The sequence below is a fragment of the Eucyclogobius newberryi genome, unplaced genomic scaffold (assembly GCF_026437365.1).
Source record: "Eucyclogobius newberryi isolate DKJ021-1_F unplaced genomic scaffold, fEucNew1.0.hap1 SCAF_343, whole genome shotgun sequence".
Classification (NCBI taxonomy): Eukaryota; Metazoa; Chordata; class Actinopteri; order Gobiiformes; family Gobiidae; genus Eucyclogobius; species Eucyclogobius newberryi.
In genome coordinates, this window is record NW_027315994.1 from 49,465 (window position 1) to 77,348 (window position 27,884).

Below are 27,884 nucleotides of genomic sequence, written 5' to 3' on the forward strand. Positions count from 1 at the left end.
GTTCAGTGTGTTCAGTGTGTTTAGTATGTGTTCAGCGTGTTCAGCGTGTTCAGTGTGTTCAGTGTGTTTAGTATGTGTTCAGCGTGTTCAGTGTGTTCAGCGTGTTCAGTGTGTTCAGTGTGTTTAGTATGTGTTCAGTGTGTTCAGCGTGTTCAGCGTGTTCAGTGTGTTTAGTATGTGTTCAGCGTGTTCAGAGTGTTCAGTGTGTTCAGAGTGTTCAGAGTGTTCAGTGAGTTCAGTATGTTCAGAGTGTTCAGTGTGTTCAGAGTGTTCAGAGTGTTCAGTGAGTTCAGTATGTTCAGAGTGTTCAGCGTGTTCAGTGTGTTCAGTGTGTTTAGTATGTGTTCAGCGTGTTCAGTGTGTTCAGCGTGTTCAGTGTGTTCAGTGTGTTTAGTATGTGTTCAGCGTGTTCAGCGTGTTCAGCGTGTTCAGCGTGTTCAGCGTGTTCAGTGCCTCGTGTCGTTCCTCATGATTTGCTTTTGGAGAGTTTCTGGTGCTGAAATGACAAATGCATCAAATGTGTTGCTTTGTTCCGCGTCTGCGTCAGGACCGGGAGCTGTCCGTGGTGCTGAACCCGTGCTCAGCTCAGTAAGTGGCCACAACAGATATTTGATCACAGACTGTTGAGTTTTAGTCCACGTTTTTGACACGACTGTGAGTTCCTGACGGTTTGTGGCTCGATACGTCTGATCTGTGGTTTGAGCTGAGCACAGTGCATTCTGGGTAAGTTACGTCACGAGTTGAAAGTGAAATCCAAACGGGATCAAACTCCTTTGTTATTGCTTTCACTGTTCTAGCCTCACAGCGAGAGGGTCCTGGGGAGTTTGCATGTTCTCCCTGTGTCTGCACCAAACTAAGAAACTTTCAGATGGACTTGACCAACACCAGAGCTGTCCGGGGTGCTGAAATGGCCGGGCGCTGGTCCTTGTCTGACCTTGGTCTAACCCTGGCCTCTCTCTCTCGCGGTTGCAGCGCCCCCTACTGTGCGGATCGTGCACGCGGCTCCGGCCTGTGACGTGGACGAGGAGCGTTTCACTGAGAGAGTTCACAGCATCAGAGAAGGACAAACTCTGGAGCTGCTGTGCCTCGTGTCGGGACATCCACGACCTCAGGTAAAGTCCTGCTTTAGACCTGGTTTAGTCCTGCTTTAGACCTGGTTTAGTCCTGGTTTAGACCTGGTTTAGACCTGGTTTAGACCTGGTTTAGACCTGGTTTAGACCTGCTTTAGACCTGGTTTAGTCCTGGTTTAGACCTGGTTTAGACCTGGTTTAGACCTGGTTTAGACCTGGTTTAGTCCTGGTTTAGTCCTGGTTTAGACCTGGTTTAGACCTGGTTTAGACCTGGTTTAGTCCTGGTTTAGACCTGGTTTAGACCTGGTTTAGTCCTGGTTTAGACCTGGTTTAGACCTGCTTTAGTCTTGGTTTAGACCTGGTTTAGTCCTGGTTTAGACCTGGTTTAGACCTGCTTTAGTCTTGGTTTAGACCTGGTTTAGTCCTGGTTTAGACCTGGTTTAGACCTGGTTTAGTCTTGGTTTAGACCTGGTTTAGACCTGGTTTAGTCTTGGTTTAGACCTGGTTTAGACCTGGTTTAGTCCTGGTTTAGACCTGGTTTAGACCTGCTTTAGTCTTGGTTTAGACCTGGTTTAGTCCTGGTTTAGACCTGGTTTAGACCTGCTTTAGTCTTGGTTTAGACCTGGTTTAGTCCTGGTTTAGACCTGGTTTAGACCTGCTTTAGCCTTGGTTTAGACCTGGTTTAGACCTGGTTTAGACCTGCTTTAGTCTTGGTTTAGACCTGGTTTAGACCTGGTTTAGTCCTGGTTTAGACCTGGTTTAGACCTGCTTTAGTCTTGGTTTAGACCTGGTTTAGTCCTGGTTTAGTCCTGGTTTAGACCTGGATTACACACACCGTTCACCGTGATGTCAAAAATGTGATTGAAGGATTTTAGAGTGCATTGCATTGTGGGTCATGTCTGGGCCGTGAGGCTGCAGTACCGGGAGCGGCCACTACTCACTTTGGATCCTGGGCAAAGGGGGCGTGTCTTATCATATTATATTCATACGTCCACGGTCCTGATGCAGATCCGGTGGACGAAGACTGCGGGCGGGGCTCTTGATCGTCTTGGCGACGCGGCTCCGCCCAACGACACTCTGAGGATCGAGTCCATCAGCCGCCACCAGGGGGGGCGCTACTACTGCAAGGCTGAGAACGGACAAGGATCACCAGCGATACGCTCCGTCAGGGTCGACGTGTACTGTGAGTACTACTACTGCAAATACTACTACTACTACTGAAAATACTATTACATCAAATACTACTACTACTACTGAAAATACTATTACTGCAAATACTACTACTACTACTACTACTACTACTACTACTACTACTATTACTGTAAATACTACTACTACTACTGAAAATACTATTACATCAAATACTACTACTACTACTACTATTACTACTGTAAATACTGCTATTGTTTTTCTTTATTTTAAATGTTTGATTTAGGTAAAAGTAGCTCTTATATCTGTCCACAGGTGTAGTTAGGCAGGCTGCAAAATAGACAGGGGCCCGGGGCCCACAAGCAGTAGAATATCCGGCGGGCCCGTGGTTTGAAATAGGAGGGGGCCCCCCGGGGCCCCCCGGGGCCCTCTTCCAAAAAAATCAAGATTTAACTAGTAATTTGTTCATATTCGGGGCATTTTCATCGCTTAAGTTTGGTTTTGACAGACACGCCCACTTCGCACGTCTTCTCGTTTCTCATTGGCCGAGCGGTCTCCGTGATGTAATATCGATGAAAGCCGACATCTGATTGGCCGCTGTGTTCGTGTTGCGTTCACGTGTCCTCGGAAATGCCCGCTCTAATTTTCGGGGCAATGTTCATATGTATATAATGTATATATGTATATAATGTTTATATGTATATAATGTATATATGTATATAATGTTTATATGTATATAATGTATATATGTATATTATGTATATAATGTTTATATGTATATAATGTTTATATGTATATAATGTATATATGTATATAATGTTTATATGTATATAATGTTTATATGTATATAATGTATATATGTACATAATATTTATATGTATATAATGTATATCTGTATATAATGTTTATATGTATATAATATATATATGTATATAATGTTTATATGTATATAATGTATATGTGTATATAATTTTATATGTATATAATGTATATATGTATATAATGTTTATATGTATATAATGTTTATATGTATATAATGTTTATATCTATATGATGTATATATGTATATAATGTTTATATCTATATAATGTATATATGTATATAATGTTTATATGTATATAATGTATATATGTATATAATGTATATAATTTATATATGTATATAATGTTTATATCTATATGATGTATATATGTATATAATGTTTATATGTATATAATGTTTATATGTATATAATGTTTATATGTATATAATGTTTATATCTATATAATGTATATATGTATATAATGTTTATATGTATATAATGTATATATGTATATAATGTATATAATTTATATATGTATATAATGTTTATATCTATATGATGTATATATGTATATAATGTTTATATCTATATAATGTATATATGTATATAATGTTTATATGTATATAATGTTTATATGTATTTAATGTATATAATGTATATATGTATATAATTTTTATATGTATATAATGTATATATGTATATAATGTATATATGTATATAATGTTTATATCTATATAATGTATATATGTATATATGTATATAATGTTTATATCTATATAATGTATATATGTATATAATGTATGTATGTATATAATGTATATATGTATATAATGTATATATATGTATATAATGTATATATGTATATATGTATATAATGTTTATATCTATATAATGTATATATGTATATAATGTATATATGTATATAATGTTTATATGTATATAATGTATATATATGTATATAATGTATATATGTATATATGTATATAATGTTTATATCTATATAATGTATATATGTATATAATGTATATATGTATATAATGTTTATATCTATATAATGTATATATGTATATATGTATATAATGTTTATATCTATATAATGTATATATGTATATAATGTATGTATGTATATAATGTATATATGTATATAATGTATATATATGTATATAATGTATATATGTATATATGTATATAATGTTTATATCTATATAATGTTTATATGTATATAATGTATATATATGTATATAATGTATATATGTATATATGTATATAATGTTTATATCTATATAATGTATATATGTATATAATGTTTATATGTATATAATGTATATATGTATATATGTATATATGTATATAATGTTTATATGTATATAATGTATATATGTATATATGTATATATGTATATAATGTTTATATGTATATAATGTTTATATGTATATAATGTATATATGTATATAATGTTTATATGTATATAATGTATATATGTATATAATGTATATATGTATATAATGTTTATATGTATATAATGTGTAGGGTAATTATACTCGTTTCTTGCTCACACATTTGTACAAAGATGTAAAGTATATTCTCTGGGACGAGCCATGTCATCGTGGACGACACGTGCAGCACTTTATGTACTTAATGTTCATATTTATATTTAAAGTGGCAAAACATGAACATCGCCTCGTCTCATTCTCTGAAGAACACGATTCATTGACCGACAATGATAAAGTCTCTATAAAGGATAATGTCTCTATAAAGGATAAAGTCTCTATAAACGATAATGTCTCTATAAAGGATAAAGTCTCTATAAAGGATAATGTCTCTATAAAGGATAATGTCTCTATAAAGGATAAAGTCTCTATAAAGGATAAAGTCTCTATAAAGGATAATGTCTCTATAAAGGATAAAGTCTCTATAAAGGATAAAGTCTCTATAAAGGATAAAGTCTCTATAAAGGATAATGTCTCTATAAAGGATAAAGTCTCTATAAAGGATAATGTCTCTATAAAGGATAAAGTCTCTATAAAGGATAATGTCTCTATAAAGGATAAAGTCTCTATAAAGGATAATGTCTCTATAAAGGATAATGTCTCTATAAAGGATAAAGTCTCTATAAAGGATAAAGTCTCTATAAAGGATAATGTCTCTATAAAGGATAAAGTCTCTATAAAGGATAAAGTCTCTATAAAGGATAATGTCTCTATAAAGGATAAAGTCTCTATAAAGGATAATGTCTCTATAAAGGATAAAGTCTCTATAAAGGATAAAGTCTCTATAAAGGATAATGTCTCTATAAAGGATAAAGTCTCTATAAAGGATAATGTCTCTATAAAGGATAAAGTCTCTATAAAGGATAAAGTCTCTATAAAGGATAATGTCTCTATAAAGGATAAAGTCTCTATAAAGGATAATGTCTCTATAAAGGATAATGTCTCTATAAAGGATAATGTCTCTATAAAGGATAATGTCTCTATAAAGGATAAAGTCTCTATAAAGGATAATGTCTCTATAAAGGATAATGTCTCTATAAAGGATAAAGTCTCTATAAAGGATAATGTCTCTATAAAGGATAATGTCTCTATAAACGATAATGTCTCTATAAAGGATAATGTCTCTATAAAGGATAAAGTCTCTATAAAGGATAATGTCTCTATAAAGGATAAAGTCTCTATAAAGGATAATGTCTCTATAAAGGATAAAGTCTCTATAAAGGATAAAGTCTCTATAAAGGATAAAGTCTCTATAAAGGATAATGTCTCTATAAAGGATAAAGTCTCTATAAAGGATAATGTCTCTATAAAGGATAAAGTCTCTATAAAGGATAAAGTCTCTATAAAGGATAATGTCTCTATAAAGGATAAAGTCTCTATAAAGGATAAAGTCTCTATAAAGGATAAAGTCTCTATAAAGGATAATGTCTCTATAAAGGATAAAGTCTCTATAAAGGATAAAGTCTCTATAAAGGATAATGTCTCTATAAAGGATAATGTCTCTATAAAGGATAATGTCTCTATAAAGGATAAAGTCTCTATAAAGGATAAAGTCTCTATAAAGGATAAAGTCTCTATAAAGGATAAAGTCTCTATAAAGGATAAAGTCTCTATAAAGGATAATGTCTCTATAAAGGATAAAGTCTCTATAAAGGATAATGTCTCTATAAAGGATAAAGTCTCTATAAAGGATAATGTCTCTATAAAGGATAATGTCTCTATAAAGGATAATTTCTCTATAAAGGATAAAGTCTCTATAAAGGATAAAGTCTCTATAAAGGATAATGTCTCTATAAAGGATAAAGTCTCTATAAAGGATAAAGTCTCTATAAAGGATAAAGTCTCTATAAAGGATAAAGTCTCTATAAAGGATAATGTCTCTATAAAGGATAAAGTCTCTATAAAGGATAATGTCTCTATAAAGGATAATGTCTCTATAAAGGATAAAGTCTCTATAAAGGATAAAGTCTCTATAAAGGATAATGTCTCTATAAAGGATAATGTCTCTATAAAGGATAAAGTCTCTATAAAGGATAAAGTCTCTATAAAGGATAATGTCTCTATAAAGGATAAAGTCTCTATAAAGGATAATGTCTCTATAAAGGATAAAGTCTCTATAAAGGATAATGTCTCTATAAAGGATAAAGTCTCTATAAAGGATAAAGTCTCTATAAAGGATAATGTCTCTATAAAGGATAAAGTCTCTATAAAGGATAATGTCTCTATAAAGGATAAAGTCTCTATAAAGGATAATGTCTCTATAAAGGATAAAGTCTCTATAAAGGATAAAGTCTCTATAAAGGATAATGTCTCTATAAAGGATAAAGTCTCTATAAAGGATAATGTCTCTATAAAGGATAAAGTCTCTATAAAGGATAATGTCTCTATAAAGGATAAAGTCTCTATAAAGGATAAAGTCTCTATAAAGGATAATGTCTCTATAAAGGATAAAGTCTCTATAAAGGATAATGTCTCTATAAAGGATAAAGTCTCTATAAAGGATAAAGTCTCTATAAAGGATAAAGTCTCTATAAAGGATAAAGTCTCTATAAAGGATAATGTCTCTATAAAGGATAAAGTCTCTATAAAGGATAATGTCTCTATAAAGGATAAAGTCTCTATAAAGGATAAAGTCTCTATAAAGGATAAAGTCTCTATAAAGGATAATGTCTCTATAAAGGATAAAGTCTCTATAAAGGATAAAGTCTCTATAAAGGATAATGTCTCTATAAAGGATAAAGTCTCTATAAAGGATAATGTCTCTATAAAGGATAAAGTCTCTATAAAGGATAATGTCTCTATAAACCAGTGGTTTCATAGACATTGGCTTCACAGGCTGTGGCTCGATGCAGGTCAATAAATGCTGGTGTAAGAATTTGGTTTTGGGGAATAATTCAAGGTCTTTAAATGCCGCTCTGTAATCAGCCCCTCTCAGGTCTCACGTGTCCAAGGAAGGTGTGGAGCGAGGCCTCCCACGTCTTTGTGTTCTCAGAGTCCTTTGCGTCCTTGGAGCTGTCCGCGGTGCTGATGCTTGAGCAAGTTTAGCATTCGAAGAGTTTGATGAGTCCAGGGTTCGTTGAATTGTGCATTTTTTGATGAAGATGTTCGGGTTGTTTGGTGAAAGCCGAGTTTGGGAGACAATGCAGCCTCTCTGGTGGGGGAGGGGCCCCTGCGGGGGTCCCCAACCCGGTGTGTCGTCCTGGCAGGTCACGTGCCGATGGGAAGAAGAGGGAGAGAGCAGAACTGAGTCTGCTCTTTTATTGACCTTGGGGGAGTGGCCTAATGGGAGTGGCTTTAACTCTTGGTCAAACTTATTCTCAGTTTGGGCAAATTTAACTCAAACCAGCAAAAATGACATGTGACCATAATAAAATACACAACAATATGTGGTAATGAGAAAGTACATGAAGTACGACATGAACACTTCAAACCAGTTCCTGTGGCAAACAAAACTAAAACATGATTTAGTTTCGATCACACAGTCAGTTTAGATGTGAAATATAGTCATTAAGAAACTTAGTCCTGAGGAATGTCTCTTATCAGATCCAGGGGGCGGGGCTCCGGTGAGGACAGTGTCCTCTCCGTGGGGGACGTTCCTTTACACCAACACTAGCTTTGATTTCTGCAACAGTGTGTTGAGCTGTGAAAAGGTGCTGTCTTTCAATCGTCTTTTTGGGACATATGGGTCCCCTACAAATGTATATATGTATATAATGTATATATGTATATAATGTATATATGTTTATAATGTATATGTGTATGTATGTATATATACACATATATATATATATATATATATATATATATATATATATATATATATATATATATATATATGATGATATTGAATGAAACGGTAAAGATCATGATCTGTGGTTTATATGATGTATATGATGTATATATGTATATGATGTATATATGTATATATGTATATATGTATATATGTATATGATGCAGTATTTGTGCTCTTCATATCAAAGAACAGATCAAAGTACTTTACATTGTTTTACAGCTAATAATAATAATAATTATTAAAGCCGCAAGCGGCAATGATCGGCCCTCGCCACGCCGCAAGAGGAGGGGGCGTGGCTAACACGCCCCAATGGTCCTTTTATTACGCCTACTGCTGAATCTGTGACGCTGTCACATCTTCTCCCCTTTGTTTTACATCAAAAAGCTATTTTATTTTGAATTCTTGGCAAAACGTGCGGCAAAGAGAAGAGCGCACAGAGACCGTGACTCTTTGAATAAAAATGTGGATCACTTTTGATGGTCCTGAAGATGAGTCTCACCAAATTTCAGGTTAATAGGGCCAACGCCCTGAGGGGGAGGAGTTTGTGAAAGTCTAAGGTGTAAACATGTTCTGGCGATTTCCCCATTGGAATAACATGAAAGGTTTTGGTCATCGCTACGACAACGCCATAACAATTATGACATGAGTCATTGACTTTTTTGATGGGGCCAAAATTGAGTTTTGTGTCAAATTTCATATAATTTCGCAAAACTAAACATTTAACCTCCATATAAAATCTGTAGGGGGCGCTGTAGCTCCAAATTAATTTATTTCACTTCAAGTAGGTTTAGGGCAAAGAGTTTAACAACTGATTCTAATTTGACGCAATTCGGACTTTATCTGTGCAAACGGCAGAAATGTTAAATTTGGGAGATTTCTGAAATTCTAGCTACAGTTTGTGGCTTCGCCGCTCAGAGACCGTGACAGGGTCAATGTCATTTGATAACTTTTGATGTCCCACTCCTCAGTAGCATTTTCACACAATTTCAGCTTTTTAGCTCCAACGCCCTGAGGGGGAGGAGTTTGTAAAAGTTTGGAAAAACTCCAAAGTCATGTTTAGCCATTTTTGAAGCAATATGGCCGACATTTGGTTGGGCGGACGGCGTTGTCGTAATAATATTTTTTACTTCTCTTGTCACCATCTTCCTCTGCGCCAAATTTCATGATTCTACGATCAGATTTTTTTTGGGTCATTTCCCATCTCTCAATGCATTTTTGGTACATTTGGGGGCGCTGACGAGCACATTATTTTATTATAGAAAAGGGAAAGAGGCACGATTTTTAGAGGTGTGAACATTTTTGTGACTTTTCGTCAATGTCTCTGGGTGGTCCCGAGGAGGAGGAGGAGGAGGAGGAGAAGAAGAAGAAGAAGAAGAAGAAGAAGAAGAAGAAGAAGAAGAAGAAGAAGAAGAAGAAGAAGAAGAAGAAGAAGAAGAAGAAGAAGAAGAAGAAGAAGAAGAAGAAGAAGAAGAAGAAGAAGAAGAAGAATATTCCGATGCGAAAACAATGTTTCCCATTTTTCAAATATCATAAACTATACATTTTCTACCTCATGGTGTGGGTCCCTGGTCACTGACGGGTACTTTCCTTAATTTTGAGTGGGCTCCGCCCACTTTGTGTTTTTGGCCCTCTAAACAGTAATAATGTTACATTTTTGCATCACATGTTTATATGAACGAAACATGCAGGAGATGGAACGTGTTCGTGAGACACTTAGAGCAAACGAGTGCTTTATATGGGGATGACGTCATCCCAATGTAAAGTGCTCGTTTAGTGCGAACTTTTGCACGGGCTTCGCCCGTTTACAACGGTAATGTTCCATTTTCCTACTAATAATTAATATGCACGGGGCGTGCGTGAGTGAAGGAGTGCGTTAGTGAGTGTTTGGAAGTGGGCGAGCGCTTCGTGCTCGATTTCGTGCGCACTACGTGCGCACTTTCGCAGCCATGCTTCACACGGCCTTACGAGATTAATAGGCCTCTCACAGCTTGTGGCGCTCGGGCCTAATAATAATAATAATAATAACTTTTATTTATATAGCACTTTTCAGTGACCCAAAGACGCTGACCATAATAAAAAAGGGGGTGTATTTACAGACAGGGGGGACAACACGTACAGAACACATTAATATACAGATAAAATGAACAAGACAGAAGAAGTAGAGAGAAAAAGATGGGGATGTAACAGGGGGTAGAAGAGTAGGCAATGGGGTAGAGGAGGCTAGGGGTAGGGGAGGTCATAGGCTTGGGTGAAGAGGTCATGTTTTTAGGCGGGATTTGAATGTTGTGAGTGAGGGAGAGTGGCGGACAGGTTGGGGGAGGGAGTTCCAGAGTCGGGGTGCTGTTCGGGAGAATGCTCTGTCGCCAAAAGTTTTGAGTCGGGATGTTGGTGCAGTCAGGGTGAGAGAGGAGGAGGATCGGAGAGCTCGGGTGGGGCGGTGGGGGATGAGGAGGTCAGACAGGTAGGGGGGGGGCGGTGGGGGATGAGGAGGTCAGACAGGAAGGGGGGGGGCAGTGGGGGAGGAGGAGGTCAGACAGGTAGGGGGGGGCGGTGGGGGAGGAGGAGGTCAGACAGGTAGGGGGGGGCGGTGGGGGAGGAGGAGGTCAGACAGGTAGGGGGGGCGGTGGTGAAGAGCTTTGAGGAGGAGTATTTTAAAGTTTATGCGCTGCTTGATGGGGAGAGAGTGGAGAGAGAGGAGAACGGGAGTGATGTGATCACGGGACCGGGTGTGGGTGAGGAGGCGGGTGTGGGTGAGGAGGCGGGTGTGGGTGAGGAGGGTGTGGGTGAGGAGGGTGTGGGTGAGGAGGCGGGTGTGGGTGAGGAGGCGGGTGTGGGTGAGGAGGGTGTGGGTGAGGAGGCGGGTGTGGGTGAGGAGGGTGTGGGTGAGGAGGGTGTGGGTGAGGAGGCGGGTGTGGGTGAGGAGGCGGGTGTGGGTGAGGAGGGTGTGGGTGAGGAGGCGGGTGTGGGTGAGGAGGCGGGTGTGGGTGAGGAGGGTGTGGGTGAGGAGGGTGTGGGTGAGGAGGCGGGTGTGGGTGAGGAGGCGGGTGTGGGTGAGGAGGGTGTGGGTGAGGAGGGTGTGGGTGAGGAGGCGGGTGTGGGTGAGGAGGGTGTGGGTGAGGAGGCGGGTGTGGGTGAGGAGGGTGTGGGTGAGGAGGGTGTGGGTGAGGAGGCGGGTGTGGGTGAGGAGGAGGGTGTGGGTGAGGAGGCGGGTGTGGGTGAGGAGGAGGGTGTGGGTGAGGAGGCGGGTGTGGGTGAGGAGGCGGGCAGCGGAGTTTTGGACCATTTGGAGTCTGTGGAGGGAATGGGAGGAGATGCCAGTGAGGAGGGAGGTGCAGTAGTCGAGGCGGGAGGAGGTGAAGGCATGGATGAGGGATTCAGCAGCGGGGAGGGTGAGGCAGTGTCGGATTTTGGCGATGCGGCGGAGGTGGAAGTATGAGGTCTTGACGATGTGGCTGATATGGGGAGTGAAGGAGAGGGTGGGGTCCATGATGACACCCAGATTGCGTACCAGGGTAGAGGGGGTGATGGTCGAGGTGTCGATGCTGAGTGAAAAGGGACCAGTTTTATTGAGAGTGGATTTGGTGCCAATGAGGAGGAGCTCTGTTTTGTCACTGTTCAGTTTGAGGAAGTTGAGAGTGAGCCATGATTTTATTGTAGAGATGCAGGTTTGGATGTGGCTGAGGGGAGGGTTTTGGGTGGATTTGGTGGTGAGGTATATCTGGGTGTCGTCAGCGTAGCAGTGAAAGTCCAGGTTGAGTTGGCGGAGGATGTGACCAAGGGGGAAGAGGTAGCAGATGAAGAGGAGGGGGCCGAGGACTGAGCCCTGGGGGACCCCTGCGTTACTGGGGAGAGGGTGGATGAGTGACCAGAGAGGGAAATGAACTCTTGCCTGTTGGTGAGGTAGGATGTGAGCCAGTCGAGTGCAGAGCCCTCAACACCCAGTTGGCGCAGCCTTTGTAGGAGGATGGAATGGTTTATAGTGTCAAAGGCTGCGCTGAGGTCTAGTAGTAACAGGATGTTGAGGGCCCCGGAGTCTGCAGAGGTGAGGAGATCGTTGAGTGCTTTGACCAGGGCTGTTTCAGTGCTGTGAAGTGGGCGGAAGCCAGATTGGAGGGGTTCATAGAGGTTGTTTGACTGGAGGTGGGTGTGAAGTTGGGCGGCGACGATGCGTTCCAGCGTTTTTGAGAGGAACGGCAGGTTGGAGATGGGGCGGTAGTTGGAGAGGTTGGCGGAGTCTAGGGTGGGTTTTTTGAGGATGGGGGTGATGGAGGCCAGTTTGTAGATGGAAGGAACATGGCCGAGGGATAAAGACTGGTTGAAGAGGGTGGTGAGATGGGGGATGAGAACAGGGAGGCAGGCCTTGGTTAGAGTCGTTGGGAGGAGGTCGAGAGAGCAGGTGGTGGTTTTGGAAGCGGTGATGAGGTCTATGATATGAGAGGAGTTAACAGAGGAGAAGGTGGTGAGGGGAGGGAAGGGTGGGTGGTCAGGGAGAGGAGGGGGGGCAGAGGTGGGGGTGGTGATGGAGTTAATGGAGACGGCAGTCATGGAGCTGTTGATTTTGGAAATTTTGTCATTGAAGGCAAGGAGGAAAGAGTTGCAGAGGTCAGGGGAGGAGGGTGGAGTGATGTCCGGTGGCTGGAGCAGCTTGTTGACGGTGGAGAACAGGGTGCGAGGGCTCCGGTGGGAGCTGTTGATGAGGGTGGAGAGGTGGGCAGATTTGGCGGCTTGGAGAGCGTCACGGTAGGAGGAGATGTGTAATTTGAAAGCTTCGGCGTGGACGGTGAGGCGGGTTCTTTTGAGGAGTCGTTCGAGTTGGCGGCCAGTCTGCTTCATGGTGCGGAGTTCAGGGGTGTACCAGGGGGCGGGGTTGATGTATGAGACGGAGGAGGTTTTCCAGGGGGCTAGGGAGTCAAGGGAGTCGGAGAGGGTGGTGTTGAGCATGACAGCATAGTCGTCGGGGGAAGAGGGGGGGGAGTCAGGGGGGAAAGCAGAGGATATGAGCTGGGAGAGCGTGAGGGGGTTGACTGACTTGATATTGCGGTAGGTGATGGTGCGTTTTTTGGGGTTGTGGGGCGAGGGTAGGGGGGCGGAGAAAAGGATGCAGAGATGATCAGAGAGTGGGAAGGGGAGGGGGTGGGGCTTAGATATGGGTAGGAGAGAGGAACAGACTAAGTCCAGAGTGTGGCCTTTGGTATGGGTGGGGAAGTCAATATGTTGGGTGAGATGGAAGCAGTCCAGGAGAGAGAGGAAGTCGGATGTCAGTGGGGCGTTGGGGCAGTCAATGTGGATGTTGAAGTCACCAGTGAGTAGGAGGCGGGCAGAGAGAGAGGATGCCATGGTGAGGAGTTCAGACAATTCAGTGAGGAAAGAGGGGTGGGGCTTTGGGGGACGATAGATCAGGATAGCGGTGATAGAGTTGGGGAGGGAGAAGGCGAGGTATTCAAATGATGAGATGGATGGAAGGTTGAGGTTCAGTTCAGTGATGGATGTAGATTTTTTATGAATAACAGCAAGACCTCCCCCACGCCCGGAGAGGCGGGGTTTGGCAGTGTAAGTGTAGTTGGAGGGAGTGGCTTGGTTGAGAGCATAGAAGTCCAGGGGCTGTTGCCATGTTTCACAGAGGAGAAGCAGATCAATGTTATTGTCCAGTAGCAGTTCAGATATAACAGGTGATTTGTTGGAGAGGGAGCGGCAGTTCAGCAGTGCAAGGGAGATGGATGGGGGCGCGGAGATGGATGGGGGCGCAGGGGTGGGGGGGCGGAGGTTGCTGAGGTTGGCAGTGCGGCAGGTGGGGGTGACAGGGGGGCGAAAACTAGTCCAGAGTGAGGGGATAGGTGAGCCGTCGTTGGAGTGTTGGTTATGGGAGAGACCAGAGCCCCTGTGGATGTAGCGGGGCCGGCGAAGGATCCCAGCTGAGCTAGCTGCAGAGGCAGCAGCAGCTGGGAGACGGTGGTTATGGTTGAGGAGGTGAAGGTCAGCAGCGGTGTAGGTGAGTAGGCGAGAAGTTGGTGGAGCGGTGGCCTGGAGGCGTGGGAGTGATAGTCCGAGGAGGAGATGGAACGTAGCAGCAGATGAGAGTAATCCTGTTAGAATGTTGGTGGTGGCTAGAAGCTGGTTAACTAGAAGCTGGTGGGCAGAGAGTTGTGAAAAAGCAGCAGTGGACCGGGTGTTGAAGCTGGTGGAGTGAGTGGCGTTGGTTGCCCCAGACCTTGTCTGCACGGCAGGGAGGCCCCGCGATACCATGACGGACCTCAGCAGGTGTTAAGCCAGCTGTTAGCTGGCGGCTAGGGCAGTAGATAGTCCAGGAGTGAGGGAGGAGATGAGCGATGGACGGTGCAGTAATGTCCGATGAAGTTAAGGAACAGGGATGTAGACAGAAGACAACACAGAGACGCGGGAACAAAACAAAACAATGGAAACGACTAACAAAACAAAGACGTTGGGACAGAAGCGGCAGTCCACATACCAGACGCCGGCGTTGCTCTAGCCCAATCAAGACGCATTTGAGTCCAGTTTTGTGACCAGATCGCCCCCGTCTGTGGAGCGGGGAAAGCAGAGAAACGGGGCTGTACCTTGGTTGTATGGGGCTGCTTTTCTCCGGGTGGAGCCGGTGCCCCGCTCTCCGTGTCTGCTCCTGTGGCGGGCGGGGGCCACACCTTCGCCCAGGTACAGACCTCCGGGGCGGCGGGTGCGGGAGCGCGGAGCCGGTGTTCGGGCGTGGAAACGCCGGTGCAGCGGAGGAGAAGCGGAGCCGCTCGCTCGTGGTGCGTGCGGCTCGTGGCGGGGTCTATACCTCCTGAAGATTTCGTCTAAAAAAATCCTCTAGGAAAGACAGGTTTTTTATAACCCTTCTTATACGGGGACCTTGACTCTCCAGCGGGGGGCTATGAGGATGGTATCTACGTCCTGTTTTAAAACACATTTATCTTGTTCTTATGACACCGCGCGCTTGTGGCCCCTGAAATTGCTTGGGGGCCCCTGGCCCCCCAGGCCCCTAACTTTGAAAATCTATTTCTCAGCCTGTTAGGGCCTTGGTCCTGGTCCTGGTCCTGGTCCTGGTCCTGGTCCTGGTCCTGGTCCTGGTCCTGGTCCTGGTCCTGGTCCTGGTCCTGGTCCTGGTCCTGGTCCTGGTCCTGGTCCTGTTCCAGGCCCTGGTCCTGGTCCTGGTCCCAGTCCCGGTCCTGGTCCTGGTCCTGGTCCTGGTCCTGGTCCTGGTCCAGGCCCCGGTCCTGGTCCTGGTCCTGGTCCCAGTCCAGGCCCCGGTCTAACCCTGGTCCTCTTTGTCCTCAGACTTAGACCCTCCTGTGATCTCGGTCCATCAGAGTCTGGGGGAGACGGACCAGTTCTACTCGGACCGGACCGTGTTCCTTCGCTGTGAGGCCCGGTCCAACCCGGGTCCAGAATACACCTGGTTCAGAGGGAAGACGCCTCTGAGCGAAGGCTCCGACCAAGGAGTCGACATCTACGAACCGCTCTTCACTCAGGTACCAACGGCCTGGGTTAGTCCTGGGTTAGTCCTGGGTTAGTCCTGGGTTAGTCCTGGTTTAGTCCTGGGTTAGTCCTGGGTTAGTCCTGGTTTAGTCCTGGGTTAGTCCTGGGTTAGTCCTGGTTTAGTCCTGGTTTAGTCCTGGGTTAGTCCTGGGTTAGTCCTGGTTTAGACCTGGGTTAGTCCTGGGTTAGTCCTGGGTTAGTCCTGGTTTAGTCCTGGTTTAGACCTGGGTTAGTCCTGGTTTAGTCCTGGTTTAGTCCTGGGTTAGTCCTGGGTTAGTCCTGGGTTAGTCCTGGGTTAGTCCTGGGTTAGTCCTGGTTTAGACCTGGGTTAGTCCTGGGTTAGTCCTGGGTTAGTCCTGGTTTAGTCCTGGGTTGGACCTAGTCCTGGTCTATAACCAGTCTCGTCCTCAGGGGGAGACAAAGATCCTGAAGCTGAAGAACCTTCGGCCGGTCGACTTTTCCGAATACAGTTGTGTCGCATCAGTTAAAGGCGTGTGCGGCATCAGGGACAAGAGCGCCCCCTTCAGGCTCACCAACACTACAGGTGAGAGACAAGAGCGCCCCCTTCAGGCTCACCAACACTACAGGTGAGAGACAAGAGCGCCCCCTTCAGGCTCACCAACACTACAGGTGAGAGACAAGAGCGCCCCCTTCAGGCTCACCAACACTACAGGTGAGAGACAAGAGCGCCCCCTTCAGGCTCACCAACACTACAGGTGAGAGACAAGAGCGCCCCCTTCAGGCTCACCAACACTACAGGTGAGAGACAAGAGCGCCCCCTTCAGGCTCACCAACACTACAGGTGAGAGACAAGAGCGCCCCCTGCTGACCTCTCTGACCTCTCTGACCTCTGTGTGCTCCACAGCGCCCCCTGCCGTGCGTCTGCTGCTGCCTGACCCGGTCGTGGTGAACCCGGGTGAGAGTGTGACCTTGGGTTGCGTGCCCTCGGCGGGCGACCCGCCGCCCACACTCGCCTGGGTGCGCGCTGGAGGGGCGGAGCTTCCCAAACACAGCTCGGCCAATCGCGGCGCTCTGACTGTCACCGCGGTAACGGTGGAGGATGGAGGCGTGTACACCTGCATCGCTATGAACAACGTGGGCAGTCCAGCCAAAAAGAGCACCACCATTCTAGTGCGAGGTGAGCCAGATGCCCTCCCACGCTGATGGTTCTCCTGTGTCCTCAGGTCTTAGAGGTTGATGGTTCTCCTGTCTCCTCAGGTCTTAGAGGTTGATGGTTCTCCTGTCTCCTCAGGTCTTAGAGGTTGATGGTTCTCCTGTGTCCTCAGGTCTTAGAGGTTGATGGTTCTCCTGTGTCCTCAGGTCTTAGAGGTTGATGGTTCTCCTGTGTCCTCAGGTCTTAGAGGTTGATGGTTCTCCTTTCTCCTCAGGTCTTAGAGGTTGATGGTTCTCCTGTCTTCACAGGTCTTAGAGTTTGATGGTTCTCCTGTCTCCTCAGGTCTTAGAGGTTGATGGTTCTCCTGTCTCCTCAGGTCTTAGAGGTTGATGGTTCTCCTGTCTCCTCAGGTCTTAGAGGTTGATGGTTCTCCTGTGTCCTCAGGTCTTAGAGGTTGATGGTTCTCCTGTCTCCTCAGGTCTTAGAGGTTGATGGTTCTCCTGTCTCCTCAGGTCTTAGAGGTTGATGGTTCTCCTGTCTCCTCAGGTCTTAGAGGTTGATGGTTCTCCTGTCTCCTCAGGTCTTAGAGGTTGATGGTTCTCCTGTGTCCTCAGGTCTTAGAGGTTGATGGTTCTCCTGTCTCCTCAGGTCTTAGAGGTTGATGGTTCTCCTGTCTCCTCAGGTCTTAGAGGTTGATGGTTCTCCTGTCTCCTCAGGTCTGCGCGGCGCCCGGTTCTGGATCACTCCTGACCCGTACCATGGCGACGACCACATCCAGATTGGTCGCGAGGTGAAAATCACATGTCAGGTGGAGGCCACACCCCCAGAGGAGCTGGCGTTTGATTGGCTGAAGAATGGTCGTCCTCTGCGCAGCTCGGAGCGAATGGTGATCACCCACTCAGACACGGCGGCACTGGGGGCGGGGCTTGGGTCAGGACTCGGGTCAGGACCAGGGTCAGGTCAGGGCCCGGGTCGGTCCAGCCTCGACATCATCGACCTGAAATTCACCGACTTTGGGACGTACAGCTGCGTCGCCTCTTTGAGGAACGGAGGAAGTCCAGAGATCAGCATCGACGTCAACATCTCCTCCACCACAGGTTTAGTCCTGGTTTAGTCCTGGTTTAGTCCTGGTTTAGTCCTGGTTTAGTCCTGGTTTAGTCCTGGTTCAGACTTGGTTTAGTCCTGGTTTAGTCCTGGTTTAGTCCTGGTTTAGTCCTGGTTCAGACTTGGTTTAGTCCTGGTTTAGTCCTGGTTTAGTCCTGGTTCAGACTTGGTTTAGTCCTGGTTTAGTCCTGGTTTAGTCCTGGTTTAGACCTGGTTTAGACCTGGTTTAGACCTGGTTTAGTCCTGGTTTAGGCCTGGTTTAGTCCTGGTTTAGTCCTGGTTTAGTCCTGGTTTAGTCCTGGTTCAGACTTGGTTTAGTCCTGGTTTAGTCCTGGTTTAGTCCTGGTTTAGTCCTGGTTTAGTCCTGGTTCAGACTTGGTTTAGTCCTGGTTTAGTCCTGGTTTAGTCCTGGTTTAGACCTGGTTTAGACCTGGTTTAGTCCTGGTTTAGTCCTGGTTTAGTCCTGGTTCAGACTTGGTTTAGTCCTGGTTTAGTCCTGGTTTAGACCTGGTTTAGACCTGGTTTAGTCCTGGTTTAGACCTGGTTTAGTCCTGGTTAGTCCTGGTTTAGTCCTGGTTAGTCCTGGTTTAGTCCTGGTCTGTGTCTCACATTAACCCTTGTCTCTCCTGGTTCAGTCCCTCCAGAGCTGGTGGTTCCCAGGGGCCGCTCGGTGTTGCTGGTGCAGGAGGCGGAGTCTGTGGAGCTGCAGTGCCTCGTGTCGGGGAAACCCAAACCCACAGTTCTGTGGTACAAACTGGGCCCCCGAGAGGAGCAGAGGATCCTCGAGACGCTGGAGAACCAGGACCAGGACCGAGACCGGGACCAGGACCAGGACCAGGACCAGGACCAGGACCAGGACCAGGACCAGGACCAGGACCAGGACCCACAGCCCAGCCCTCTGAAGCAGACAGAGGAGCAGGAATCCAACCAACAGCTCAACCAGACCCTGGACACACATGAGGGGGGGCCACAGGGGGGGCCACAGGGGGGGACACTGGGGGGGACACAGGGGGGGACACAGGGGGGGCCACAGGGGGGGACACAGGGGGCCCGGGCAAGGATGTCTGGGGGGGACAAAAGCAAACTTTTGGGGGAGCGAGTAGAGGACTCGGAGCAACCTCTTGGGGGGTCGACCCTGGACTCGTACCACGGCCCTGAGCTCACCGGGGCCCCCCTGGGGCCCCCCCTGTGGGAGAGTGCAGACGGACTGCTGCGTCTGTCCAACGTCTCCAGAGGAATGTCCGGAGTGTATCGCTGTCAGACGAGTCAACTGAACGGATTCAACGTGCGGCCGAGACAAGCGCTGATCCTGCTGCACGTGCACTGTGAGTGTATCAGATGCCCTCCCACTGACCCACTGACCCACTGACCCACTGACCCACTGACCCACTGCAGATACAAGACAAACACTATTTTGTGTTTTTACAGTAAAAGTCCAAGTGTAAAATGTGTTTAAAGCAGCTCTGATGTGACAGCGCCCCCTGAAGGACGCTCACATGTGTCTGAGGACAGCGCCCCCTGGAGGACGCTCTCATGTGTCTGAGGACAGCGTCCCCTGGAGGACGCTCTCATGTGTCTGAGGACAGCGTCCCCTGGAGGACGCTCACATGTGTCTGAGGACAGCGTCCCCTGGAGGACGCTCACATGTGTCTGAGGACAGCGTCCCCTGGAGGACGGTCACATGTGTCTCAGGACAGCGTCCCCTGGAGGACGCTCACATGTGTCTGAGGACAGCGTCCCCTGGAGTGTCACATCAGCTCTAACTTCTCGCTCTCCCTCAGATCCTCCGGTTGTGGAGCCTGTCTTCGCTGAGGTGCGTCAGGCTCTGGGCAGGGCCTTCTCTCTCTCCTGTGGGCTCCTGGGGGCCCATCCGTCCAGGGGCCTGCGCTTCGAGTGGAAACTGGGCTCGAGGCTCTTGACGAGGGGAGAACTGCTCCAGGGCCAGACCCAGTACCAGGTCCGGGCTCTGAACCGAGAAGGATACGGAGTCTACACCTGCGAGATCAGCAACGAGGCAGGAGCCGGCAGGTGCAGCTTCCACGTGACAGGTGAGTTTGAGTCCCACGACCTCATGACAAACACCAGGAGTCAAACCCACATCCGTGTCGTGCTGGCGTCCATGTCGTGCCATTGTCCATGTCGTGCTGGCGTCCGTGTCGTGCCAGTGTCCATGTCGTGCTGGCGTCCGTGTCGTGCCATTGTCCGTGTCGTGCCAGTGTCCATGTCGTGCCAGTGTCCGTGTCGTGCCAGTGTCCGTGTCGTGCCAGTGTCCATGTCGTGCCATTGTCCATGTCGTGCTGGCGTCCGTGTCGTGCCAGTGTCCGTGTCGTGCCAGTGTCCGTGTCGTGCCAGTGTCCATGTCGTGCCATTGTCCATGTCGTGCTGGCGTCCGTGTCGTGCCAGTGTCCGTGTCGTGCCATTGTCCATGTCGTGCCAGTGTCCATGTCGTGCTGGCGTCCGTGTCGTGCCAGTGTCCGTGTTGTGCCAGTGTCCGTGTCGTGCCAGTGTCCATGTCGTGCTGGCGTCCGTGTTGTGCCAGTGTCCGTGTTGTGCCAGTGTCCGTGTCGTGCCAGTGTCCGTGTCGTGCCATTGTCCATGTCGTGCTCGCGTCCGTGTCGTGCCAGTGTCCGTGTTGTGCCAGTGTCCGTGTCGTGCCAGTGTCCGTGTCGTGCCAGTGTCCATGTCGTGCTGGCGTCCGTGTTGTGCCAGTGTCCGTGTTGTGCCAGTGTCCGTGTCGTGCCAGTGTCCGTGTCGTGCCATTGTCCATGTCGTGCTCGCGTCCGTGTCGTGCCAGTGTCCGTGTTGTGCCAGTGTCCGTGTCGTGCCAGTGTCCATGTCGTGCTGGCGTCCGTGTCGTGCCAGTGTCCGTGTCATGCCATTGTCCGTGTCGTGCCAGTGTCCGTGTCGTGCCATTGTCCGTGTCGTGCCAGTGTCCGTGTCATGCAAGTGTCCGTTTTGTGCCAGTGTCCGTGTCGTGCCAGTGTCCATGTCGTGCCAGTGTCCATGTCGTGCTGGCGTCCGTGTCGTGCTGGCGTCCGTGTCGTGCCAGTGTCCGTGTTGTGCCAGTGTCCGTGTCGTGCCAGTGTCCATGTCGTGCCATTGTCCATGTCGTGCTGGCGTCCGTGTCGTGCCAGTGTCCGTGTCGTGCCATTGTCCATGTCGTGCCAGTGTCCGTGTCGTGCCAGTGTCCGTGTCGTGCCAGTGTCCGTGTCGTGCCAGTGTCCATGTCGTGCCATTGTCCATGTCGTGCTGGCGTCCGTGTCGTGCCAGTGTCCGTGTCGTGCCAGTGTCCGTGTCGTGCCAGTGTCCGTGTCGTGCAAGTGTCCGTTTTGTGCCAGTGTCCGTGTCGTGCCAGTGTCCATGTCGTGCCATTGTCCATGTCGTGCTGGCGTCCGTGTCGTGCCAGTGTCCGTGTCGTGCCAGTGTCCGTGTCGTGCCAGTGTCCGTGTCGTGCCATTGTCCGTGTCGTGCCAGGGTCCATGTCGTGCCATTGTCCATGTCGTGCTGGCGTCCGTGTCGTGCCAGTGTCCGTGTCGTGCCATTGTCCGTGTCGTGCCAGTGTCCATGTCGTGCCATTGTCCATGTCGTGCTGGCGTCCGTGTCGTGCCAGTGTCCGTGTCGTGCCAGTGTCCGTGTCGTGCCAGTGTCCGTGTCGTGCAAGTGTCCGTTTTGTGCCAGTGTCCGTGTCGTGCCAGTGTCCATGTCGTGCCAGTGTCCATGTCGTGCTGGCGTCCGTGTCGTGCTGGCGTCCGTGTCGTGCCAGTGTCCGTGTTGTGCCAGTGTCCGTGTCGTGCCAGTGTCCATGTCGTGCCATTGTCCATGTCGTGCTGGCGTCCGTGTCGTGCCAGTGTCCGTGTCGTGCCATTGTCCATGTCGTGCCAGTGTCCGTGTCGTGCCAGTGTCCATGTCGTGCTGGCGTCCGTGTTGTGCCAGTGTCCGTGTTGTGCCAGTGTCCGTGTCGTGCTGGCGTCCGTGTCGTGCCAGTGTCCGTGTCGTGCCAGGGTCCATGTCGTGCCATTGTCCGTGTCGTGCCAGGGTCCATGTCGTGCCATTGTCCATGTCGTGCTGGCGTCCGTGTCGTGCCAGTGTCCGTGTCGTGCCATTGTCCGCGTCGTGCCAGTGTCCATGTTGTGCCAGTGTCCGTGTCGTGCCAGTGTCCATGTCGTGCTGGCGTCCGTGTTGTGCCAGTGTCCGTGTTGTGCCAGTGTCCGTGTCGTGCCAGTGTCTGTGTCGTGCCGTTGTCCGTGTCGTGCCAGTGTCCATGTCGTGCTCACGTCCGTGTCGTGCCAGTGTCCGTGTTGTGCCAGTGTCCGTGTCGTGCCAGTGTCCGTGTCGTGCCATTGTCCATGTCGTGCTGGCGTCCGTGTCGTGCCAGTGTCCGTGTCATGCCATTGTCCATGTCGTGCCAGTGTCCGTGTCGTGCCAGTGTCCATGTCGTGCTGGCGTCCATGTCGTGCCATTGTCCGTGTCGTGCCATTGTCCGTGTCGTGCCATTGTCCGTGTCGTGCCAGTGTCTGTGTCGTGCCATTGTCCATGTCGTGCTGGCGTCCGTGTCGTGCCAGTGTCCGTGTTGTGCCAGTGTCCGTGTCATGCCAGTGTCCATGTCGTGCTGGCGTCCGTGTCGTGCCAGTGTCCGTGTCGTGCCATTGTCCGTGTCGTGCCATTGTCCATGTCGTGCTGGCGTCCGTGTCGTGCCAGTGTCCGTGTTGTGCCAGTGTCCGTATCGTGCCAGTGTCCATGTCGTGCTGGCGTCCGTGTCGTGCCAGTGTCCGTGTTGTGCCAGTGTCCGTGTCGTGCCAGTGTCCATGTCGTGCCAGTGTCCATGTCGTGCTGGCGTCCGTGTCGTGCTGGCGTCCGTGTCGTGCCAGTGTCCGTGTTGTGCCAGTGTCCGTGTCGTGCCAGTGTCCATGTCGTGCCATTGTCCATGTCGTGCTGGCGTCCGTGTCGTGCCAGTGTCCGTGTCGTGCCATTGTCCATGTCGTGCCAGTGTCCGTGTCGTGCCATTGTCCATGTCGTGCCATTGTCCATGTCGTGCTGGCGTCCGTGTTGTGCCAGTGTCCGTGTCGTGCCATTGTCCATGTCGTGCCAGTGTCCGTGTCGTGCCATTGTCCATGTCGTACCAGTGTCCGTGTTGTGCCAGTGTCCATGTCGTGTCATTGTCCATGTCGTGCTGGCGTCCGTGTCGTGCCAGTGTCCGTGTTGTGCCAGTGTCCGTATCGTGCCAGTGTCCATGTCGTGCTGGCGTCCGTGTCGTGCCAGTGTCCGTGTTGTGCCAGTGTCCGTGTCGTGCCAGTGTCCATGTCGTGCTGGCGTCCGTGTCGTGCCAGTGTCCGTGTCGTGCCATTGTCCGTGTCGTGCCATTGTCCATGTCGTGCTGGCGTCCGTGTCGTGCCAGTGTCCGTGTTGTGCCAGTGTCCGTATCGTGCCAGTGTCCATGTCGTGCTGGCGTCCGTGTCGTGCCAGTGTCCGTGTTGTGCCAGTGTCCGTGTCGTGCCAGTGTCCATGTCGTGCTGGCGTCCGTGTCGTGCCAGTGTCCGTGTTGTGCCAGTGTCCGTGTCGTGCCAGTGTCCATGTCGTGCCAGTGTCCATGTCGTGCTGGCGTCCGTGTCGTGCTGGCGTCCGTGTCGTGCCAGTGTCCGTGTTGTGCCAGTGTCCGTGTCGTGCCAGTGTCCATGTCGTGCCATTGTCCATGTCGTGCTGGCGTCCGTGTCGTGCCAGTGTCCGTGTCGTGCCATTGTCCATGTCGTGCCAGTGTCCGTGTCGTGCCATTGTCCATGTCGTGCCATTGTCCATGTCGTGCTGGCGTCCGTGTCGTGCCAGTGTCCGTGTCGTGCCATTGTCCATGTCGTGCCAGTGTCCGTGTCGTGCCATTGTCCATGTCGTACCAGTGTCCGTGTTGTGCCAGTGTCCATGTCGTGTCATTGTCCATGTCGTGCTGGCGTCCGTGTCGTGCCAGTGTCCGTGTTGTGCCAGTGTCCGTATCGTGCCAGTGTCCATGTCGTGCTGGCGTCCGTGTCGTGCCAGTGTCCGTGTTGTGCCAGTGTCCGTGTCGTGCCAGTGTCCATGTCGTGCTGGCGTCCGTGTCGTGCCAGTGTCCGTGTCGTGCCATTGTCCGTGTCGTGCCATTGTCCATGTCGTGCTGGCGTCCGTGTCGTGCCAGTGTCCGTGTTGTGCCAGTGTCCGTATCGTGCCAGTGTCCATGTCGTGCTGGCGTCCGTGTCGTGCCAGTGTCCGTGTTGTGCCAGTGTCCGTGTCGTGCCAGTGTCCATGTCGTGCTGGCGTCCGTGTCGTGCCAGTGTCCGTGTCGTGCCATTGTCCGTGTCGTGCCATTGTCCATGTCGTGCTGGCGTCCGTGTCGTGCCAGTGTCCGTGTTGTGCCAGTGTCCGTATCGTGTCAGTGTCCATGTCGTGCTGGCGTCCGTGTCGTGCCAGTGTCCGTGTTGTGCCAGTGTCCGTGTCGTGCCAGTGTCCATGTCGTGCCAGTGTCCATGTCGTGCTGGCGTCTGTGTCGTGCTGGCGTCCGTGTCGTGCCAGTGTCCGTGTTGTGCCAGTGTCCGTGTCGTGCCAGTGTCCATGTCGTGCCATTGTCCATGTCGTGCTGGCGTCCGTGTCGTGCCAGTGTCCGTGTCGTGCCATTGTCCATGTCGTGCCAGTGTCCGTGTCGTGCCATTGTCCATGTCGTACCAGTGTCCGTGTCGTGCCAGTGTCCGTGTTGTGCCAGTGTCCGTATCGTGTCAGTGTCCATGTCGTGCTGGCGTCCGTGTCGTGCCAGTGTCCGTGTTGTGCCAGTGTCCGTGTCGTGCCAGTGTCCGTGTCGTGCCAGTGTCCGTGTTGTGTCAGTGTCCGTGTCGTGCCATTGTCCATGTCGTACCAGTGTCCGTGTTGTGCCAGTGTCCATGTCGTGTCATTGTCCATGTCGTGCTGGCGTCCGTGTCGTGCCAGTGTCCGTGTTGTGCCAGTGTCCGTGTCGTGCCAGTGTCCATGTCGTGCTGGCGTCCGTGTCGTGCTGGCGTCCGTGTCGTGCCAGTGTCCGTGTTGTGCCAGTGTCCGTGTCGTGCCATTGTCCATGTCGTGCCAGTGTCCGTGTCGTGCCATTGTCCATGTCGTACCAGTGTCCGTGTTGTGCCAGTGTCCATGTCGTGTCATTGTCCGTGTCGTGCCAGTGTCCGTGTTGTGCTGGCTCCTCTGTTTGACCCTTGACCCTCTGTAAGTGTCTTAACTCTTGTGTTGCAGGAAAAGCCTTCGCTCCAGAGTTTTACTACGACTTGGACTCGAGTCTGTGGCAGAACCGAGCCTCAGTTTACGGCTTCAGGCTCCTCTGGACCCAACGAGAACCCGACTCTGTGGACCGGGTCCTGGCCTACAGACTGGGCCTGAGACAGGTGAGGGACAAGGACCGGGTCCGGACCAGGACTTCTCTGTCCTCGTTCTGTCCTCGTTCTGTCCTCGTTCTGTCTTCGTTCTGTCCTCGTTCTGTCCTCGTTCTGTCCTCGTTCTGTCTTCGTTCTGTCCTCGTTCTGTCCTCGTTCTGTCCTCATTCTGTCCTCGTTCTGTCTTCGTTCTGTCCTCGTTCTGTCCTCGTTCTGTCTTCGTTCTGTCCTCGTTCTGTCCTCGTTCTGTCCTCATTCTGTCCTCGTTCTGTCTTCGTTCTGTCCTCGTTCTGTCCTCGTTCTGTCTTCGTTCTGTCCTCGTTCTGTCCTCATTCTGTCCTCGTTCTGTCTTCGTTCTGTCCTCGTTCTGTCCTCGTTCTGTCCTCGTTCTGTCTTCGTTCTGTCCTCGTTCTGTCCTCGTTCTGTCCTCGTTCTGTCTTCGTTCTGTCCTCGTTCTGTCCTCATTCTGTCCTCGTTCTGTCCTCGTTCTGTCTTCGTTCTGTCCTCGTTCTGTCCTCGTTCTGTCTTCGTTCTGTCCTCGTTCTGTCCTCGTTCTGTCCTCGTTCTGTCCTCGTTCTGTCTTCGTTCTGTCCTCGTTCTGTCCTCAGTCTGTCCTCGTTCTGTCCTCGTTCTGTCCTCACAAACGCTGAGTCACTTCAGGTGTTTTCGTTGTATAAATAAAACATTCTTATTTTTCTGATGGTGATGAATCGTTGCCGTGGAAACTCTGATGTAAAACTGCAGCGTAAAGTTTATACACCTGGTTTAGTCCTGGTCTGACCTCAGTCTGACCCCTCTCTGACCCCTCAGTCTGACCTCAGTCTGACCTCCGTCTGACCCCTCTCTGACCTCAGTCTGACCTCAGTCTGACCCCTCTCTGACCTCAGTCTCACCCCTCTCTGACCTCTGTCCGAACTCTGTCCGACCTCAGTCAGACCTGTCTGACCTAAGCCTGACCCCTCTCTGACCTCAGTCTGACCCCTCTCTGACCTCAGTCTGACCCCTCTCTGACCCCTCTCTGACCTCTGTCTGACCTCAGTCTGACCTGAGTCTGACCTCAGTCTGACCTCAGTCTGACCTCAGTCTGACCCCTCTCTGACCCCTCTCTGACCTCAGTCTGACCTCTGTCTGACCTCAGTCTGACCTCAGCCTGACCCCTCTCTGACCCCTCAGTCTGACCTCAGTCTGACCTCAGTCTGACCCCTCTCTGACCCCTCTCTGACCTCAGTCTGACCTCAGTCTGACCCCTCTCTGACCACTCTCTGACCTCTGTCTGACCTCTGTCTGACCTCAGTCTGACCTCAGCCTGACCCCTCTCTGACCTCAGTCTGACCTCAGTCTGACCTGAGTCTGACCCCTCTCTGACCCCTCTCTGACCTCAGTCTGACCTCAGTCCGACCCCTCTCTGACCACTCTCTGACCTCTGTCTGACCTCTGTCTGACCTCAGTCTGACCTCAGCCTGACCCCTCTCTGACCTCTGTCTGACCTCTGTCTGACCTCTGTCTGACCTCAGTCTGACCCCTCTCTGACCCCTCTCTGACCTCAGTCTGACCTCAGTCTGACCCCTCTCTGACCACTCTCTGACCTCTGTCTGACCTCAGTCTGACCTCAGTCTGACCCCTCTCTGACCACTCTCTGACCTCAGTCTGACCTCAGTCTGACCCCTCTCTGACCACTCTCTGACCTCTGTCTGACCTCAGTCTGACCTCAGTCTGACCCCTCTCTGACCACTCTCTGACCTCTGTCTGACCTCAGTCTGACCTCAGTCTGACCCCTCTCTGACCCCTCAGTTGTCCCAGACTCGCTGGTGGGAGCAGGAGATCCCCATAGAGGCAGTGATCCAGAAGGGGGCGCTGCTGAGCCATAACCTGACAGAGCTGGTCAAACCCGAGTCGTACCTGGTCAGACTTACACCAATCACACGCTTCGGTGAGGGCGACGCCTCCGAGCGCATCATCGCCTACACAGGTGCGGCCAATCACAGCGCGGCTCACGGTCACATGGTCAGAGTCTGGGATCTCACCGTGTTTTGTGTTTTTCCTCAGCTCCAGTCAATCCACATCTCAGTGAGTACTTTATACTCTATACTTTATACTTTATACTTTATACTTTATACTTTATACTCTATACTTTATACTTTATACTCTATACTCTATACTTTATACTTTATACTCTATACTTTATACTTTATACTCTATACTTTATACTTTATACTCTATACTTTATACTTTATACTTTATACTTTATACTCTATACTTTATACTTTATACTTTATACTCTATACTTTATACTTTATACTTTATACTTTATACTTTATACTCTATACTTTATACTCTATACTCTATACTTTATACTTTATACTCTATACTTTATACTTTATACTCTATACTTTATACTTTATACTCTATACTTTATACTTTATACTTTATACTTTATACTCTATACTTTATACTTTATACTTTATACTTTATACTTTATACTTTATACTCTATACTTTATA

At 48.9% G+C, this 27,884-nt stretch overlaps 1 protein-coding gene across 1 annotated transcript; it reads left to right on the forward strand.

Moving 5' to 3' along the window:
* Positions 1 to 972: 972 nt before the first annotated feature.
* Positions 973 to 27,454, forward strand: LOC140375887 (MAM domain-containing glycosylphosphatidylinositol anchor protein 2-like; the record flags this gene model as incomplete). The annotated part of the gene is made up of 12 exons (XM_072461931.1): positions 973 to 1,112; positions 2,079 to 2,253; positions 15,595 to 15,788; positions 16,207 to 16,339; positions 16,661 to 16,933; positions 17,626 to 18,006; positions 18,649 to 18,767; positions 19,164 to 19,338; positions 19,795 to 20,061; positions 25,247 to 25,395; positions 27,175 to 27,352; positions 27,430 to 27,454. Coding segments are annotated over 12 exons (2,209 nt in total), but the record flags the coding sequence as incomplete, so codon positions are not given.
* Between the last annotated feature and the right edge of the window lie 430 nt (positions 27,455 to 27,884).